General features: G+C 48.7%; 3 protein-coding genes across 3 annotated transcripts; 2 read left to right on the top strand and 1 right to left on the bottom strand.

Annotated features, from left to right (window-relative positions):
- Positions 1-51: 51 nt before the first annotated feature.
- EV420DRAFT_1263444 (uncharacterized protein) lies at positions 52-370 on the top strand (the record flags this gene model as incomplete). The annotated part of the gene is made up of 2 exons (XM_060467172.1): positions 52-186; positions 236-370. The coding sequence occupies 2 exons, from the start codon at positions 52-54 to the stop codon at positions 368-370; spliced, it is 270 nt and encodes an 89-aa protein (XP_060335369.1).
- A 43-nt stretch (positions 371-413) lies between these two features.
- EV420DRAFT_1515554 (phosphoglycerate mutase) lies at positions 414-1,794 on the bottom strand. The gene is given in 7 exon segments (XM_060471897.1): positions 414-659; positions 708-800; positions 857-1,387; positions 1,479-1,484; positions 1,502-1,549; positions 1,610-1,639; positions 1,694-1,794. 7 exon segments carry the CDS (start codon positions 1,709-1,711, stop codon positions 576-578), a joined length of 810 nt encoding a protein of 269 aa, XP_060335368.1. The 5' UTR covers positions 1,712-1,794; the 3' UTR covers positions 414-575.
- Positions 1,795-2,459: 665 nt separating this feature from the next.
- EV420DRAFT_1760314 (midasin nuclear AAA ATPase) lies at positions 2,460-18,367 on the top strand (the record flags this gene model as incomplete). The annotated part of the gene is made up of 19 exons (XM_060480616.1): positions 2,460-2,764; positions 2,813-3,283; positions 3,336-4,892; positions 4,942-5,139; positions 5,192-7,622; positions 7,676-7,747; positions 7,796-10,174; positions 10,246-10,509; positions 10,563-10,881; positions 10,933-11,039; positions 11,091-11,183; positions 11,239-11,344; positions 11,401-11,471; positions 11,520-11,581; positions 11,633-11,774; positions 11,827-14,750; positions 14,799-15,130; positions 15,183-16,785; positions 16,843-18,367. 19 exons carry the CDS (start codon positions 2,460-2,462, stop codon positions 18,365-18,367), a joined length of 14,961 nt encoding a protein of 4,986 aa, XP_060335367.1.
- Between the last annotated feature and the right edge of the window lie 178 nt (positions 18,368-18,545).

The following is an 18,545-nucleotide window of genomic DNA, read 5'->3' as shown; positions in this document are numbered from 1 at the left end:
ATGTCCTCAAGTCTACTCGGTCGCATTTCGTCGTCGCTGGGGCTATTCCCAATGCCTGCGCATACCATATTTAATTCGAGGTTATTCTGGTCCTCTCCGGTCGTGGAAGCCGGCTATAAAATGAAGTCTCATTCGGGAACCAAGAAACGATGGAGGTCGTTAGCGTCCGGGAGCTCATTCAAACGCGTCTGTGCTCTTTTTCCTGATCCGTTTGCATTCCCCTGATCTTTCCTAGGGTCAAGCTGGCCATGCGCACCTGAATGTCCATAAATCACCATCAAGGAAAAATCGGCTGGCGCAAACAGCACACTCAGTGCCTTATCAAACTCACAAGCTCAAAAAGCTACTCTTGCCGTATGGTTCACATTGAGCTCTACTAGTGCAAAGTTATGGAGCAAGTCTTGTGTGTCTCAAGTATCTTCTGCTCGTTCAACGTACTAATTTCTCCGCTTCAGATCGTGTTGTATATACAAGTTCTACGATGACTCTATATCACACTCTATTAATCCAGTAACTGCAGAGTGTCCCATCTCTTCGTCAACGCTCGTCCTGCGTATCTATAAACAATTGGCTCGTCATGATCCTCCTGCAAAAAAGGAGCGAATATCCTTTTGGTTTGGATCATGAGCAGAGCTGCCGATTCCTCCCTGTTGCCGCACCTTCCGCACAGTTAATGACGGATTTATTCTTCATAGCTATGAGCTTACCACATTCTTCAGATGGTCCTTTCGATCAAAGTCAGTCAGCCTAACCTTGAGCGGAAGAGAATTGATATCATCGTGCTTCCTTCGGCTAAGACTCTGAAAAAGTATGGCTTTAAGCCCACGATCGGTGATTTCGTAGCTCTGATCTTTACCTGCACCTCCACAGTCACACGAGCCCAGGCTGTGTTCCTCAGACCTTTATAGTATAAGTCGGTCGTCTTCCCTTGAGCATCCCTACCAACAAGTGCCGCTATGAGCTCCTTGATAAAGAGACCATGGCTTATCAATGCCACGCGAACTCCAGTGGTGCCGTCTCTAGCGGATTGCCAGACGTATGGAAGCAGAATTTCGTCAACAGCTTGCTCTGCCCTCCTGCGAAGGTCGTTCCTACTCTCGCCTTCTGGAAACGATTCGCCTCGATCTCGTGGAGAAGGGTATATTCCCTGGGCGTAGAGGTCGCTATATACAACATCTGCCCTTGACTTTGTGTACGGTTTCCCTTCAGCGACGCCGAAGTGCTGCTCTCGAAGGAGGTGGGAGGTCAAGAGGCTCAACGTCGGGGCCTCTTTCGAAACCTGACAATCTAAGATAGCCTGAGCAGTCAGGTAGGCACGTTTGAGATCGGATGTGTGTATTGCGACAAAGTCAGTATCTGAAAAGAATCCTCCGAGGGCTTTAGCCTGCTACGAAGAGTTACCAATCATGCATACGAGTCATGAACGTTGGATGTCGAATCTTACTTTCATACCTGTCCTATCGTGCTCAATCGTATTCTTTCATCGAGACACGAGAGAAATACCATGATTTGATAAGGGGGCGTCCTTCCACCCTGCCCAAACAGAATGCTGTTATTGTATTAGCGGACGTTAATCGATTGTGATGACCGTGAATAAGTTTCCCCGCACCAAGTTGTCTGTCGACTCGCCATGCCTAATCTAAGTCGTCCTTATCAATGGTATTTCGGAAAATGGATGAGATGAGATGCGAACCAGAATGAATGTCACCATAAGTCGGCGTATGGAAACAAGAACCAAGCAAATCACGATAAGACGACTGGTAAACTTTTCGGACCCGTAATCAGACGCGCCACTGCAACACTCATAGAGCCCCTATCTTTAGGTTCCATTTTGGCACTGGCACAGCCACTGTCGTGTGGAGCTCATCCTAGCTCATCCATTTCGACATTTCAGTGAGCTGACTCATAAATCAAATCTTATTAAGTATCTAGATCTTCCCAGAACTTGTGTTCCCATCATAGCAGTAGTAAACGCTGACTAGCGTCAAGTTCTGTAATTACAGGCCGAATCTGCACTTCATTCATTACTCTGCCCAGTTCCAAAGTTTGGATATTTACACAGCATCATACTACTTCAAAGGTCTCTGCAATGAATAAGTTAAGGATACATCCGACAACGACGAACTTGAACGCACACGCCTGTACGCGTACATCATACTAGGCAAATCCGAGCTTGAGGTGAAATTCCACAGACGGGTTCCTATACTTAAGAATCAAATATTCAAATTACTCAATCAATAATATCGTAGCGGTCTGTCTATTTTGCTTTCGTTTCACGACTTCCGTCTCTATTTTTCGCGAACAACCATGATTCGGATAATCGGTCCGAATCCGTGCCATATTCGGCGTCGTATTCCTCGGCATTCTCCGAAGCACTTTTTTCAAGCCCTCTTCAGGACCAAGCTAGGACTCGCCGTGTCCTCGCTCTCAAATTTTCTTCCTGGTCCATGGATCACAAAATGGGCAAAGAGTGCAATGCTGGTGCTATATACAGCCCACTCTTCCTCAACTTCCACCGCCAGAACCAGCTTTTCCTGGAAAAAGTACGGACTAACAGCGCCTACCCAGCATTAATCACGACACAGTTATCTCTGGCGACACTATCGCAACTTCTCGCAGTACCTTCACTGACCTTAACTGTTGCGGACGTATACCGTCCTGTCCTATTTGACCTCTGCGCGCGCTGGATTGAACAGCCTGATTGCACGGAGGACCAGCTTGTGGCTATATGCCTATTGATAGAAGTACACGAAGAACTTTATCCGTGCGTGCCTAACGCTTTCCTCTCTTCTGTCACTAACTTGACCTCTAGTATCCTCCATCAGCTCTTGTTGAAGCCAGCATTTATTCAAGGCCCTCTCACGTCCCAACATTTGGACAAACATCGCCTTCATTGTCTACTTCTGGCGTATTACCGCATATTGCAAGCCACCCGCCAGCTCCCTGATCAGCTGCTCTGGTCGTTATCACATCTATCTGCTATTATTTGGACACCTACTTTCGACAGTGGGTCTAGACTTTTGGCAATTCGCTGTTATGCTTTGCAGAGCGGTATGTGCGAAGCAGAGCGCGAGAAGCTACAACAAGAAATACTAGGGGATGCTTGTGGACTCGATTGTCCACTAGAATATGGACAGAATATAGACGGATCTATCGTCGAGGTTGACGGGTGGATTATGCCTGTTCTGGAGGTGAAGCGCATTAGGGACGCAAGGAATCACATTGTGATTGGTGTTCAAGATTATTTCTCGGATGAGCAGACAATACTTGCCTCTGAGTTAAGGTGCGGGCTGATTTTTCTCCACTATGAAGAGGCTCTCATATTCTTCCTCAAGCCCACTCGTTGCGAATATAGAAGGGATATTGTTGCTACGCACAACGGGTACCCCCAACGAAAATTCTCCACTCATCAGCACGCAAACTACGCGCCGTGCTCTACGTTCAATGGGCCATCGGTTATCATTGCGTCTCCCCGTCTTGTTGACGTCTCCTCCCTCCTCAGGAAAATCCGCCATTATATCTCACCTCGCCTCTTGCCTCTTCCCTGACTCTGACAATCATGTTGTCAATATACACCTTGCGGACACATCCTTAGACCCGCGATCGTTACTCGGTTCTTACACATCTTCACAGACTGAGCCTGGAACATTTGAGTGGAAGGAGGGCGTTTTGGTTCGAGCAATGCGAGATGGAAAATGGATTGTGTTCAGAGACATCGATCGTGGAAGCAATGAAGTTCTCGGAGTCATCAAACCACTCGTCGAGTCTCTATCTATCGACAAGTGGATCGGAGGCTGCGCGACTCTTGAAGTGCCTGGAAGAGGCCGACTTGTTGCACATCACAACTTTGCCATTTTTGCCACGCGATCGGTAGTCCCTTCACGCACGGGAAACTTTCCTAGTCCCCTGTTCTTCGGTGCCCACAAATTCAGCGAAGTCGTCATCCCGCTGCCTTCAACAGACGATCTTGTGACAATGATCGAATCAAAATTTCCTCGTCTGGCTGGAAGTGCCGCTCGAGCTTTCATATGCATGTGGGAGTCAGTAAAGGCACTGGGAACATCTACGTCTACAAGGGATGTTGGGATGCGAGAGTTGCAAAAACTATGCGTTCGCGTTGATAGATTGCTCCCCGCCTCCCACCAACCCTCGCTTCTCCCAGGAGATAAACATTTATTGTCTGACATCTTCACCGGCACTACATTCCGCGAGCACATATTCTTGGAGGCTCGCGATGTCTTCTTTGGTGCTGCAGCTTTGACAATGGCGGCACGGACACATCTTGATGCAGTTGTTGACGTCATTGGCGAGCACCTTGCACTCGAACCTGAACGACGACAATGGCTGCTGAATGGATGGGAACCAGACTTTCACCTAGAGAAGGACGTTAACGACGCGGTGGTCGCCATTAATACCGGAAACACGCGCATTGCTGCCCGAACTTTGAAGCAAGACATATTGTTGTCGCCGCCGCGACCATTTGCCATGCATCGCCCTGCTGTCCTTCTTCTGTCTCGACTTGCTACTGCTGTCTCTCTCGGGGAGCCCGTGCTGCTCACCGGAGAGACGGGTACAGGAAAAACCAGTGTTATAACTCATCTTGCATCTCTATTGAGGCGCTCACTCATCTCACTGAATTTATCTCATCAAACCGAGTCTGCGGACTTGCTGGGCGGATTTAAACCCATCGACGCTAGAATACCTGCATCTGATTTGCAGGATCGATTCTTAGACCTTTTCGGCGCTACCTTCAGTCGTCGTAAGAACGAGAAATTTGAGACGGAGGTGAGGAAAGCGGTTAGTGAAGGGAAGTGGAAGAGGGCGGTAGGCCTTTGGAAAGAAAGTGCAAAACTGGCCAGGGGACGGATTCACGGAAAGATGCAAGAATCTGCGTACGTTCACACCGAATACACTAATTCTTTTCTCATGATATATTGACAGGATCGATGAATTGGACTCTCAAACTCCAAGAAAGCGGCGAAAAGTCGATTCATCGAGTCTTAGCGCATCTGAAGCTAATTGGAATGCCTTTGAAAGCGACGTGGTGAAGTTCGAGGTCCATCATGTCCAAGGAAAGAGCAAATTTGCTTTCGGTTTCGTCGAGGGACCCTTAGTAAAGGCATTGAGAAACGGGGATTGGTACGTAACAAGCTAACATAATGCATTCTCGTCCTCATTTGCTTCAACATAGGGTATTACTGGATGAAGTTAATCTTGCCAGTTCAGAGACACTAGAATGTGTATCAAGCCTACTTCAAGGGCCGACATCTTCCATCACCTTGACAGAGCAAGGCTCCTTAGAGCCTGTTCCAAGGCATCCTGACTTCCGTCTTTTCGCCTGTATGAATCCCGCCACTGACGTTGGCAAGAAGGACCTTCCTCCCAACATTCGCTGTCGCTTTACTGAGATTGATGTTCCCCCTCCTGATGCCGACCGGGATACCCTCGTAACGATCGTCACCCAATACATCGGACATGTTGCAGTAGGCGATAAGCCTGCAATTTTTAATGTTGCAGAGTTCTATTCTGCTGTGAAACAACTGTCGGAGACTCGGCAAATAGCTGATGGCTCCAATCATCGACCCCATTACAGCATGCGTACATTGGCGAGGGCGTTGACCTTCGCTGCAGATGCCGCAAGTGCGTTCGGCTTGCGACGGGCGATCTGGGAAGGCTGTCTCATGGCGTTTACGATGGTTTTGGATGGTGCAAGCGCTGAATTGGTGACATCCCTAGCACAGAAGCACCTGTTGGCCGGTGTTCGAAATCCTCGTTCCATCCTCTCCAAAAACCCTTCACCTCCCTCCTCCCGTTCGCCAGATGACTTTGTGAAGTTCGGACCATTCTATCTTGAGAAAGGACCACTTGAACCAGATTCAGCCGACGAATACATCATGACGCCCTCGGTGGAAACGAAGCTGATTGATCTCGCGAGAATCATCCTGACACGCCGTTTTCCCATTCTCATCGAAGGACCTACGTCCAGCGGAAAGACAAGTTCGATCGAATACTTGGCGCGTCGGACCGGTCACACCTTCATTCGTATCAATAACCACGAGCACACCGATATTCAGGAGTATCTTGGGTCATATGTTCCTGAACCAGTTACCGGAAAGCTAGTTTTCCAGGATGGTTTACTCGTGCGCGCTCTTCGGAATGGCGACTGGATTGTTCTGGATGAACTAAATCTCGCGCCTACCGACGTCCTTGAGGCACTAAATCGTTTGTTGGATGATAACAGGGAACTGGTCATCCCAGAGACTCAGGAGGTTGTGAGGCCGCATCCACACTTTATGCTGTTCGCCACACAGAATCCGCCGGGGTTATATGCTGGTAGGAAGGTCTTGTCGCGTGCATTCAGGAATCGATTCCTGGAAGTGCACTTCGATGACGTCCCAGAAGCAGAGCTGGAAACAATCCTATGCATGCGATGTCGAATCGCCCCTTCGTACGGAAAGAAAATCGTTGCTGTATTCCACGAGCTACAGAATCGCCGCCAATCAGGTCGAGTGTTTGAGAGTAAACTGGGCTTTGCAACTCTTCGAGATCTCTTTCGTTGGGCAGGCCGGGACGCTATATCTTATCAGGAACTAGCAGAGAACGGATATATGTTGCTGGCAGAGCGCACACGACGGTCTGATGATAAAGCGGCGGTGAAAGATGTCATTGAGTCCGTGATGGGTGTCCGCCTAGATGAAGATGCGATGTACAACCTCCAGAATCCCGCCATCGATTTCAAAGATTTTCTTGCATGTCCAGTGCCTCAATCATCAGGTCTTATCTGGACGAGAGCAATGCAGCGCCTGTTTATCCTAGTCAGTCGTGCTTTGCGTTTCAACGAGCCGGTCCTGTTAGTCGGCGAGACAGGTTGCGGAAAGACATCCGTATGTCAAGTCATCGCAGACGCAAAACGGCAGCCACTGCACACTCTTAATTGCCACCAAGGCACAGAAACTGCCGATCTCATTGGTGGACTACGACCTGTAAGAAACCACGTGGCTTTGGAGGCTGACGTACTGCAAGAAGCCCTTGGTTTTCTTCAACAGCAGGGATATCCATCGTCCGCATCTTCGACACTGGAGATCATATTTTCCCAATTAGATTCGGCCTTACAGCTCTCGCCAGACCTACGTCCCCGAGTTGATGCGATACGACAAAAACTCCAACGCCTTAATGCTTTGTTTGAGTGGCACGATGGTCCGCTAATCGAAGCAATGATAAAGGGGGATATGTTCTTGCTCGATGAGATCTCTCTGGCGGATGACTCCGTTCTGGAACGACTAAACAGTGTCCTCGAGCCATCCAGGACAATTGTGCTAGCTGAAAAGGGTGGCGACAATCTCAGCCATTCCGCAATCAAGTCGTCAGATTCTTTTCAGCTGGTGGCGACTATGAATCCGGGTGGTGATTATGGCAAAAAGGAGCTTTCACCGGCACTACGCAATCGATTCACAGAGATATGGGTCCCCTCAGTCGACAATCGCCACGACCTTGAATTGATCGTCAACCATATGTGGCAGCACGAAGAACTACGAATCTATACCTGTGCCGTATTGGATTTTGTCGACTGGCTTTGCTCTGTCGTTGGGGACCGCTCTCTAATGAATTTACGTGACATTTTAGTGAGTCAACTCAGAAATTTGTGCGCTTTAAATGATCCTGATTCTTCATGTAGTCGTGGGTCACGTTTTCTAACAGTGTATTGTCTTCCAATGGTACAGGTGTTATCCCGGGGAACGAGATCTTCGTGAGTGTGATGCTTTTGGATCGCAGCAAAATATTTACCTCACCGTAGCACCACGCGGCTTATATGTCATACATCGATGGGCTAGGCTCACTTCCTCAGCTTTCTGGCTACTCTCATGATGCATTGCAAAAATTGAAGCACGATGCTGTCGCTAAGATGCACAATCTTGTTCCTGTCTCTGATATAGCATCGGCTGGTTTTGTTCCTTGGTACGAACCTTCAGAGTTCTTCCAGCTTGGGTCATTCGCCATTCCCCGAGGTCCTCGGCCACCCGTTTTGGATCGTTTCAATTTTCAGGCTCCCACTACACAAGATAATTCGATGCGAGTCATTCGAGCATGCCAACTTTCCAAACCTATCTTGCTTGAAGGTAGTCCAGGCGTTGGGAAGACAAGTCTGATAACTGCCTTGGCCAAAATTTCTGGCCACGAGCTTTGTCGGATAAACCTCTCTGATCAGACCGATCTTGCCGATTTGTTTGGATCAGATCTTCCGGTTGAAGGAGGTGGACCAGGAGAATTTGCCTGGAAAAATGCAGATTTTCTGGAGGCGCTCATCGAGGGTCATTGGGTGCTACTTGACGAGATGAACCTAGCCCCTCAGGCCGTTTTGGAAGGCTTGAATTCGGTATTAGACCATCGGGGAACGGTCTTTATTCCGGAACTTGGGCGCTCCTTCGTCCGACATAGCTCCTTCCGCATATTTGCTGCGCAGAACCCGTTGAACCAAGGGAGTGGACGCAAAGGTCTTCCGAAATCTTTCCTCAACCGATTTACGAAGGTATACATCGACGAGCTGCGACCTGATGATCTGCATTTGGTGTGCGGACATCTATTCCCTGACATTGACCAAGATATCCGTCGTGCCATGGTCATCTTCAATACCAAGTTAAACGATGAAGTCTCCGTTCGACGTTCATTCGGCCGAGAAGGCAGCCCCTGGGAATTCAATCTGCGTGATGTTATCAGATGGGGGTCTCTTATTCGTTCTTCAAAGAAACATCCTATCGAATATCTGCGGGCCGTTTACCTGCATCGTTTCAGAACCTTGCACGACCGTCAAGTCGCGTCGAAACTTTTTGACCAAATATTCCAGATAGAGAGCGCACGATTAACTCAAAATCCCACTTGGTCGATCACTACATCTTATATGGAAGTGGGACACTTTGCAACGCAAAGAGAGCAAACCACCTCCACCTCACGGCCTGGTCGTGTCCTCAAAATGCATCTATCCGCGTTAGAGGCAGCAGGCCACTGTCTCACGCAGTCCTGGTTGACAATCATCACCGGCGGTCGGGATGTCGGCAAGACAGCACTGGTAAGGCTTTTGGCTCATTTAACAGGAAACCTTCTGCAAGAGGTATCCATGAGTTCGGCAACTGACACTATGGATATATTGGGGAGTTTTGAACAGGTGGATTCCAATGCTGGTGTTTCCACAGTTATTCAAGATGCCGTCCGGCTTGCCGGTCAATATTCGCGTACATCATTGGGCTCTAGGGACCTATCGTCGAACTATGATACCTTAAGAAACGGGCTCCAACAATCGCGGCCGGGCGATAAAGAACTTCTTCACGCCGCTCAACAGCTGGTCACTAAGCTTCGCCAAGGCAATAATCAGGATGGCGAGCTCTCAGATCTGCAATGCAGGCTTGACCTTCTGGCAGGAAGCGTCGCAAACGCCGGACAGTTTGAGTGGCTCGACGGACCTCTCGTCCAAGCCATGAAAAAAGGACATTGGCTTCTTCTAGATGGAGCCAATCTTTGTACCCCATCCGTTTTGGACCGTCTTAATTCCGTTTGCGAAACAGATGGCTATCTCTCCCTCAATGAGCGCGGGCACGTCGACGGTAAAGTCCAAATTATAAAGGCTCACCCCAACTTCAAGCTCTTCATGTGTATCGATCCACAGCATGGCGAACTGTCTCGTGCGATGCGGAATCGAGGCATTGAAATCGCCGTCTTTCCATTACAGTTGTCCGATGACTCGCTACTGCTGCGGGATCATTCTCGTCTGCCTATTTTGGCTCCCTGCGACCATATCCAATTCGACCTCTCTCGACGGGGTCTCAACCCAGAAATGTTCACGCCGCGACTGGATACGTGCCTAGTGTCTTCAGGTCGCGTTCTGGATCAAGACTCAGCTCTTTCTAGCCTCCTTGATCATTGTTCTGCACTTCTTTGGGATCTCCCGCCGTCAACTCAGCAGGATGCTTTTATGAATTTCCTAGCTCGCTCGGTCATACCTGCATATAGCGTTTATCTTCGCCGTTTTCTCATAAATCTTGAGCAAGCAGGAAGTACTATATATTTTGCTTTGAGAAAGTTTGTCGACGCTTTTCCTGGTCCGGCTACAGACGCAATAAGTACTTTGCGTTCTCGATATTCTATGAAAAAGAGTGTTCCTTCAGCTCACCTTTTCGCGCAGGTTAGCTGCATCGTTTCAATTGCCGAATACCTTATTAATTGTCTTTGTATGTCTGTAATGAAATTGTTTAGCCGTTGGACTCCTTTGCCTGGGAAGAGCAGTTACCCGATACAGAAGCCGCTTCGAACAGCGTCGCTCTGAGGGTTTTGGATCTCGCCACATTGATGCTCTTGGATGAGTGTGAACCGTCGAATGCAAACATATCGAGTCAATTGTCCAACTTGCCAGAACGGCATGCAAAAGCTATCACCGAGATTGAAGATGTCTCGAAAGCGACACACATTGTATGCCATGAAATTCTTGGCGTCGTTGGGTCGGAGAATCGCCAGGTTGGGGTACGTCTGCAAGCGTCGTCTTACGGTTTGAATGATATCGACGAGTTTCCCAGGAATTGCTCGACATTGCACTGAAGGTCCTTATGTACGCCACGAGAATGCGTTCTGCCGCATCTCGGTCTCAGTTTGACTATTCTGCTATCCAAGCCATAGTTGGCTGGATGACTGCAGTTTTGGAGCAATGCTCATCCCAGTTTCTTTCACTTCAGGTTTGCGCACTGGTTCTACAAAATACAGTTTCGCTTTCCTCCGGTCTTGGCCTTGTAGATCTATGGTCCTCGTTTTTGAAATACGACAATGCACCAGTGGCTTCCGAGCTCGTTCACTTAGATGACTTGGTCAGTCATTTGGAAATATCGGATAAGAGCAGAGGTCGTTTCCGTTCTCTTCCTGGTTGGCTTCTCACTGAATAATTTTTAATAGACACCCGTCGAAAGACCTTCTCACTAATGGCCCTGCGTATGACAGGAAAATTACTTTCTACGGATGACGACAGCGCGGCTTTGAATCTATTAATCCAAGATGCCGAGGTAGAATCTGGGAGTATTATTTGCATTGTTTGTTACTCATTGGGCTTGTAGCAGGCAGCTCACCCTGGAATCAGGTCCGATGGTTCATTTGATGATGCTATCCTGGCGGCAGAACTTAGTCTCATCTCCATGGACCGGTCATCAGTTCGTTCTAGCGCACCCTTTAGCAAGCTTGATGGACTAACAAGGATACCTTCAGACTTCGCTGAAACGGTTTTTGCAAGCGATGTGCCGACACTCGAAGTACTCGCTAGTAAGAATTGTACCTTATCAGCATCTGCTCTGGGCGATCGATTCAAACGATGGTAAGGTGACCATACGATCTTTTCAGACTATTTTCATTCGTCATCTTTACGTCTAGAAACATCGCCCGTCGTTGTTAGAAAGCAGATCCAATGGATGAATGATATATGGGCGGGCTCCTCAAGCACTGTCAGTCCGCTATATTTCTACAAGAGTTATTGACTGACAATGCTGCAGATGGCCAGCGGTCCTTCAACCTTGCTTGGACCTACTGATCTGATATTTGTAATATCGTTGTTGTATGATCATCCTTCTTCATATTCTTTGCACGTGTCTGATTATCTATGTAGTGAGTCGACCTTTGCAATGGCGTCTTTATCAGAATATGAAGACAAGATTTCAAGAAGTGTTGAGCTACATCTGCTGCGATGCGAAAATAACACCTCTCGCTTCCATCAGATTATTTTTCTTCTTCGGTACACATTGTTACTGGTAGGATTGGACAGTATTACTCTTGGTTGCGCCATTTTAATGATCCTGCTAGATCTCGAACGCCTTTGGTTGTGCCGCAATTCCCACTGCGACTACCGCAATGGATGAGACGTCTCCCTTTGCAGGAGTTCTCACCCATTTAGAGTTGCAGAAGCACAATGTGTTTACTGATGCAGTCAGGACTTACGTTCGACCTGCTTTCGCTCGTTTCAATCTGAAATCAAACTCGCGGCGAAGAACGATGGCGGACCTCGGGCATTGCTGGATTGCCGTGGCAAAGATGATCCTACATCTTGTCATCCCTGATGTGCCTGTCGACCCCGCTGCGATCCAAAGTTGTGCATTGGCATACTCTCGCGACCAAGACACGTTATTGTCCTCTCAAATCGACCTTCACGTTCGTCTGGAACAGATGGTCACCGGGAATGCAGAAAACCCGACAACATCGTATCTTCATGCACGCCGGCGCCCCTTCTTGCAATACATCGAGCAGACACCAACATTTCCATACAGAGCAAACGTGTCCCGAATCCATATGTTCTGGTCGGAGGTCACCCAGTTTGTGAATCAAGTCGTCTCGTCCCCGAAAATCGATGGCTTGCTCCATCTCCTCGAGGCCGAAGACCCCGCAGGTGGACTTCGAGAGGAGACAACTCAGCAATCTATCCATGGTTTCCTGCAGCGCTTGGAATCCGTCTATTCCGATTTCGCAGACATCATATCTCTTCTTCGGTATTCCCTCCTTCATCTTCGCATGGGCTTGCGCATAATCAAGCACGCATTTCTTGATTGCAGTGCATCGGATGCTGTTGAGCGATTGGTCACTGCTTTGGTCTCATTCCCATCTGTTCAAAATGCATCTCTCCTGCTTCAAAGCAAAGTTTCAGTTGCCACTGCAGATATTCATCCCTTTCGACGTCTACTGCTCGAACTCTCGGCACTGGTTTATGATGCATCCACCGGTGTTGGGAAACAAGCACACGCCGGTCTGATTGAGCAAATCTATGACCAAATGATGCGCCTTTGGCTTCACGATCGTAAGAAGGAAGCCGAAGCTGAAAAGGCAGCGCAATCGTTGTATCGGACCCACGCCTCAGATTTCGTTGCCGCGAGTGAATCTGAAATCGACGAACAGGAGTTTTTGGCATTGTTCCCATCCTTTGAAGACGTTACGGAGAACGATGATGGGAAATCAAGCATTAGGAGCGGAGCACCTGTTCCATCCTTCGTTACTTCGTCACAACCCCAAGAAGTATTCGATCTCCATCAAAGACTTTTCATGCCAGACCGCCACTATCCTGACACGGATTCCAAAACATTTCTTGACCTTCGGCTACGATCACTAAAAGAATTGCAACGCCCTTTGAACGCTTTGACGGATACAATAGACGACTTGAGCCTTGCCTTCAATCTATCGCTGCTGTATGGCCGGTATATTGAGTGTAGAAAGGGCAATGTCCCAAAGTCATACAATTTCTATCTCCAGGCGAACATACCAGAGGTTAGGAAGGCTGTTGAAGTGATACAAGGGCTGCGAGAACGCCTTGAATCTCTTATTAAGGAGTGGCCAGACCAGATGGTTTTACAGCATTTGAAAGGACGCTGCGATGTCGTGCTATCACTGGACATTAATAGTCCCGTCGCCAAGGTTTTATCCGCCCTGGAGCATCTCCTGTTACAGACGGAGGACTGGGAAATCTATGCTAATCGCGATAACAACCTCAAATCCGAACGTGCGGCCATCACAAGTCTCATTGTGGAATGGCGTCGCCTGGAATTATCATGCTGGGACACACTTTTGGAGTCTGAAAGCACCAAGTTCCAATCTGGGATTTCAGAATGGTGGTTCCGTCTGTATGATGCAACGGTCCGCGGCCCACTCGACGCTTTGGAGCACGAGGAAGCGGGTGTAGACAGTGTTTCTACGTACTTCGACAATCTTCTACCACTGCTCGACGACTTCATGCGAGGCAGCCCCCTCGGTCAGTTCCATGCGAGGTTGAAGCTTCTTCGCAGCTTCGAAACATACTGCCAACTTGTAGCATCTACGAAGTCTCCATCTGGGCGCGCGACATTGGCCCGTGTTCGGTGCATACTCAAAGCGACCGCAGATTACTTCGAAATGTATTGGCCAAGCTTATCTTCCTATCTGCTCGACCAACGGTCCATGCTGGAGAAGGAGGTCAAGGGATTTGTTAAATTGGCAAGCTGGAAGGATGTGAATGTTCATGCACTGAAACAAAGTGCCCAGCGAACGCATCATCAGTTGTACAAAATCATCCGGAAGTTCCGCGACATCCTGCGCCTCCCCGTCTCTGATCGGCTTCCACCGCAATCTGTAGGCACAAGTGAAGGCGAACGTGAATCCTCAGAGCTGCTGCTACCCAATCGTAACATCGAAACTCTCCCCGTCCCAATCTTCCCTGATCATAATGACTCGGCATCGATGCCGCATCTGCTCAACCTTGATCGAACATACCACAGATTTACCGAGATCAATAACACCCGATTGCATCCTTTCATCGCATCTCTTCTGCCGCGTCATGTTGACTCGCTCGCCGTTGAGATCATCGTCCAGTCACAGAACTTGTCGACCGTTGCCATTCCGGCAGATGCAACTTCGGAAAAGCGCGAAAAGTATCAGAAAGCACTGCTTGTTCGGAAGCGGAAGGTCTGGAGTGACCTACTCAAGGAACTGAAACGCGCTGGCTTTTCCACCAGTCTACGCCCAAATACCTTGCGTGAACAGCATGACGCTCGTTGGATTAGGGAGCAACCTATCTTGCTATCGCATCACGAATCGGCCGATGCTACGATTCAAAAAAGCGAATCCTACTTCATTCGATTGCAAGGGAGCTTGACAGATTTACGCGCGTCCATTCCGAATCATCACTCCGATCTGACTACTCGTGAACTCCAGCGAGGTGTTATGTTCCTTGAATCTGGTTTTAATATGGCTATTCAGTCTAGAGCAAGGTAAGCTTCATCCAGTGTTCTATAGTTGTCAGCTCATGTTCCTTCGAGGCTGGCTACTGCGATGGAAGATTATTCGAAGTTCAAGCAAAATTTGCTTCGGATACGCATGCTCTCAACCTGTTCTGGCATTGCATATACGGGCAAGAAAGTTCTGGAAGAAATTTCAAACCTCAGAGCTGTATCTTGTCGACTGTCCAGTGCTTTGCAGGAAATTACGGGCGGTCTTACCATCCTCCGGGAAGTCGATTGCATCAACCCTGTTCCCGATTCCAGTATCCAGGAGACAAAGGACCTGCTAAATGTAGTGGAGAAATCTATCCGAGACTTGACGCTAGTCATCGATGATGTTCAGCTAACGAATGTGCCCATCCTCTTAGCAGGTACGTCTAACCGTTCAAGAATAGAGATAGTTGTTTATGATCACTGGAACAGACGAACTGCCGCTAGTCGAAAGTGCACGTAGTTGCATCAATCAAGTCGTGGCTGCACTCCCTGGTTTGGCTGAAAAATACCCTCATGCTAGACATCTTTTCGCCTCAACTACGAGCTGGCTTCAGTCTCAATCCCTTTCGCCCCTTTGTTCTGATGTAGGGGAAGCGCTTACGTCACCCATCAGCGACAATGTGATAGATGCATGTCTAGTCACTGCTCAAGGATTTATGGCCAAATGTTCTGATTCCCTTCCTCAATCTCAAGACGACGACAGAGACGCCTATATTCGAAGCGACTATGCTACCATTCACGATATGACCAAAGTTGCGAAAATTGGGGGCATGGTCGAAAACCTTGAACATCTCCTACTACGATCAGTGACTCAATCGCATGCAGAGCGGGCCAGTGCCCTCCATCGCTGTCTTCCCTTCCTCGAACAGTACAGTCTTCTTGTACAAGACCAATTGATTTCCCACTGTGCTTGGACGAAATCTCTTTTCAAACTCGACTTTGTACTCTGTTCGCTTCTTCGTAGTCTGTCGAAAGAAGGGTTTTGCAAGCCACCAGATGTCGATGAATCAGGGTCTGGAGAAGGTGCTACAGAAACTATTGACGGCTTAGGCATGGGTGAAGGATCAGGCTCCCAGAACGTCAGTAAGGAAATTCAAGAGGAGAGTCAAGTGGAGGGACTGCAGGGCGACAATGCAGATGAGAAAGACGGTGGCAACGACGAAGAGGAAGATGATGATGCTATTGAAATGGCTGATGATTTCGGTGGTGGAATGCAAGATGTTCCGGATACAGGATCTCAGGATGATTCAGGCTCCGAGGACGGTAACGACGAAAACCCCGACGAACAATTGGGTGATTTAGATGCCTCCGATCCTGATGCCGTTGACGAAAAGTTGTGGGGGGACGAAAAGGGGCCAGAGGACTCAGCGCCGGAACAGACCACTAGCAAAGATCATTCCCAACAGCAATCGGACAATTCGGAGGTTGCAGCGAAAGAGGGCAACGAGAAATTGGATTCAAAGAAGGACGAGCCACCCAAGGATGGAAAACCGGATGAGATCGATGATGAAGGTGAACAGGCTCCAGATGCCGAGCCCGAGGAAGCGGAGGAAGACCTTCAGGCCAACGGAGCTCCAATGGATGACCACATTGCCGATGCTGATACTCTGGATTTGCCTGATAACATGGATCTTGGTCTGGGGGAGGAAGACAATGATGACATGAATGTCGATGACGGCGATCTTGAAGGACCCGAAGATGATACCATGGAGCCACCGGCCGATGATAGCGCTGAGGATGCTGTAGAAGGCAAAGTCGAAGAACAGATCCAAGGCGACGATGAGATGAACGAAGACGCAGCCGACACTCAACCCGGACAAGCGGATAAATCTGATGACCACGAGGACACTTCTGGGGAAGAAGGAATAGCTCCTCCCGATGTTGGTACAGGCGACGGTGCTTCAGCTTCAACAGATAAACCACAGCAGGCTGATGGTGGGGAAAGTGCGTCGGGCGATGCTCAGGTTTCTTCAGGGGCCAGCGGAGAAACTGCTGATGCCTCAAGACAAGAAACTTCTATGGAACTAGATGGGTAAGAAAAGTCACGATCCTTGCCATCCATGAAGTTCCTGATCTTAATATTTCGCAGTCCTCGTCCTGTGGATACAGCTCAACTGCCCGATAACCCGTCAGTCGGCGAAAGCTCTGGTGCTGATGGTACTGGCCTCCAACAAAGTCAGAAAACAGTCCAAGCCAGCACCCAGACGACAAGTGATCCTATGCGTAGTATCGGTGACGCCCTAAAGGAGGTCAGGCAGCAGTTCAATGATATCCAGAACAGTGACCGGAACGACGCACCCCAAGAGAAGCCCATAAGTAGCGAAGGAACTGAGCAGCTCGAGTACCTTCGTCCTGATGATCAGGATCAGGAGATGCAAGCGCTTGGTCCAGCTGGGGAAGAGCAGAGAGCGAAGCTAAACGAGCTAAATCTACTGGATGACAAAACACACGGTGACATTGAGACACCGATGGACATCGAGATGCCGTTGCATGGGGATGATAACGTCGTTGAACCCTCTCACAAAACGCAAGACCAGGCAGACGATGATAGCGAGGAACGGCTGGAAAGTGAAGAAGGTGCTATCATGCGTAATCCGACGTATAACCTCCATTCCGATCCAAGAGGTGTTGATCCCAATGCTCCAAAAGCGGACGTTGAAATGGAAGAACATGTTCCTGACAGTGAAGTGGAGGTTCATTTACGGGATTGGCAAGAAGCAGGGTTACCTTCTGAAGGTGCTGAACGTATGTGGCGCCTCTATGAATCCTTGACGCATGATCTTGCCTATGCTCTGTGCGAGCAGCTCCGGCTTATCCTTGAACCTACTCTTGCTACTCGACTTAAAGGGGACTACCGCACAGGAAAGCGTCTGAACATGAAGAAGATCATACCCTACATCGCCAGTGACTACACCAAGGACAAGATTTGGCTCCGCCGAACCCGTCCCAGTCAGCGTGAATACCAAGTCCTTATCGCGTTGGACGATTCTCGATCAATGTCCGAATCTCATTCCGTTCATCTCGCATATCAGACACTTGCTCTTGTCTCCAAAGCTCTCACACGACTCGAAGCTGGAGATATCGGTATAGCTAAGTTTGGAGAGTCTGTGGATATCTTGCATGGGTTTACCGAAGGTGCATTCACTGATCAGACGGGGATGAAAATCATGAGCGCCTTCACTTTCAACCAGAAGGCTACGAATGTGCTTTCACTCGTTGATCGGAGTCTGGAGGTGTTGGAGAAGGCTCGGGAGAAACGGTCGTCAGCGTCATCATCGGATTTGTGGCAGCTGGAGGTCATCATATCAGATGGGATTTGCCAGGATCATGAACAGCTTCATTCGGTGCTGAGGAAAGCGGAGGAGCAAAGGGTGATGATTGTGTTCATCATCATCGACTCATTGGACACTGCGCGCGGTCTCAAGCAAGGATCCATCCTGTCCATGGAGAAAGCTGACTTCAAGAATATCGATGGTCGAATGGAGCTCCAGCTCAAGCGATATTTAGACTCTTTTCCATTTGAGTACTATGTTGTGTTGAGGGACGTGGAGGCTCTTCCAGGAGTGTTGGCAGCTACCTTGAAGCAGTTCTTCGAAAGGATATCAGAAGAGTAGTATTAGCGTGTATGAGTATAGCTAGCTTTAGAGAATGTATTATAATTCCTGTATCGCAGTAATCAATATCCTCTAAAACCTAAGAGGTCAGAGGTTAGAAAGCCGGTATGCGGTCCCTAGTGCGTGGTGTGAATATCATATATTTTGAGCATTACATCCGAATGGTGTTCGTCGTTGC

Source organism: Desarmillaria tabescens, assembly GCF_030435595.1.
Source record: "Desarmillaria tabescens strain CCBAS 213 chromosome Unknown EV420scaffold_6, whole genome shotgun sequence".
NCBI classification, from domain to species: Eukaryota; Fungi; Basidiomycota; class Agaricomycetes; order Agaricales; family Physalacriaceae; genus Desarmillaria; species Desarmillaria tabescens.
The sequence above is the reverse complement of the archived record's forward strand: the minus strand, read 5'-3'. Positions and strand labels throughout refer to the sequence as shown.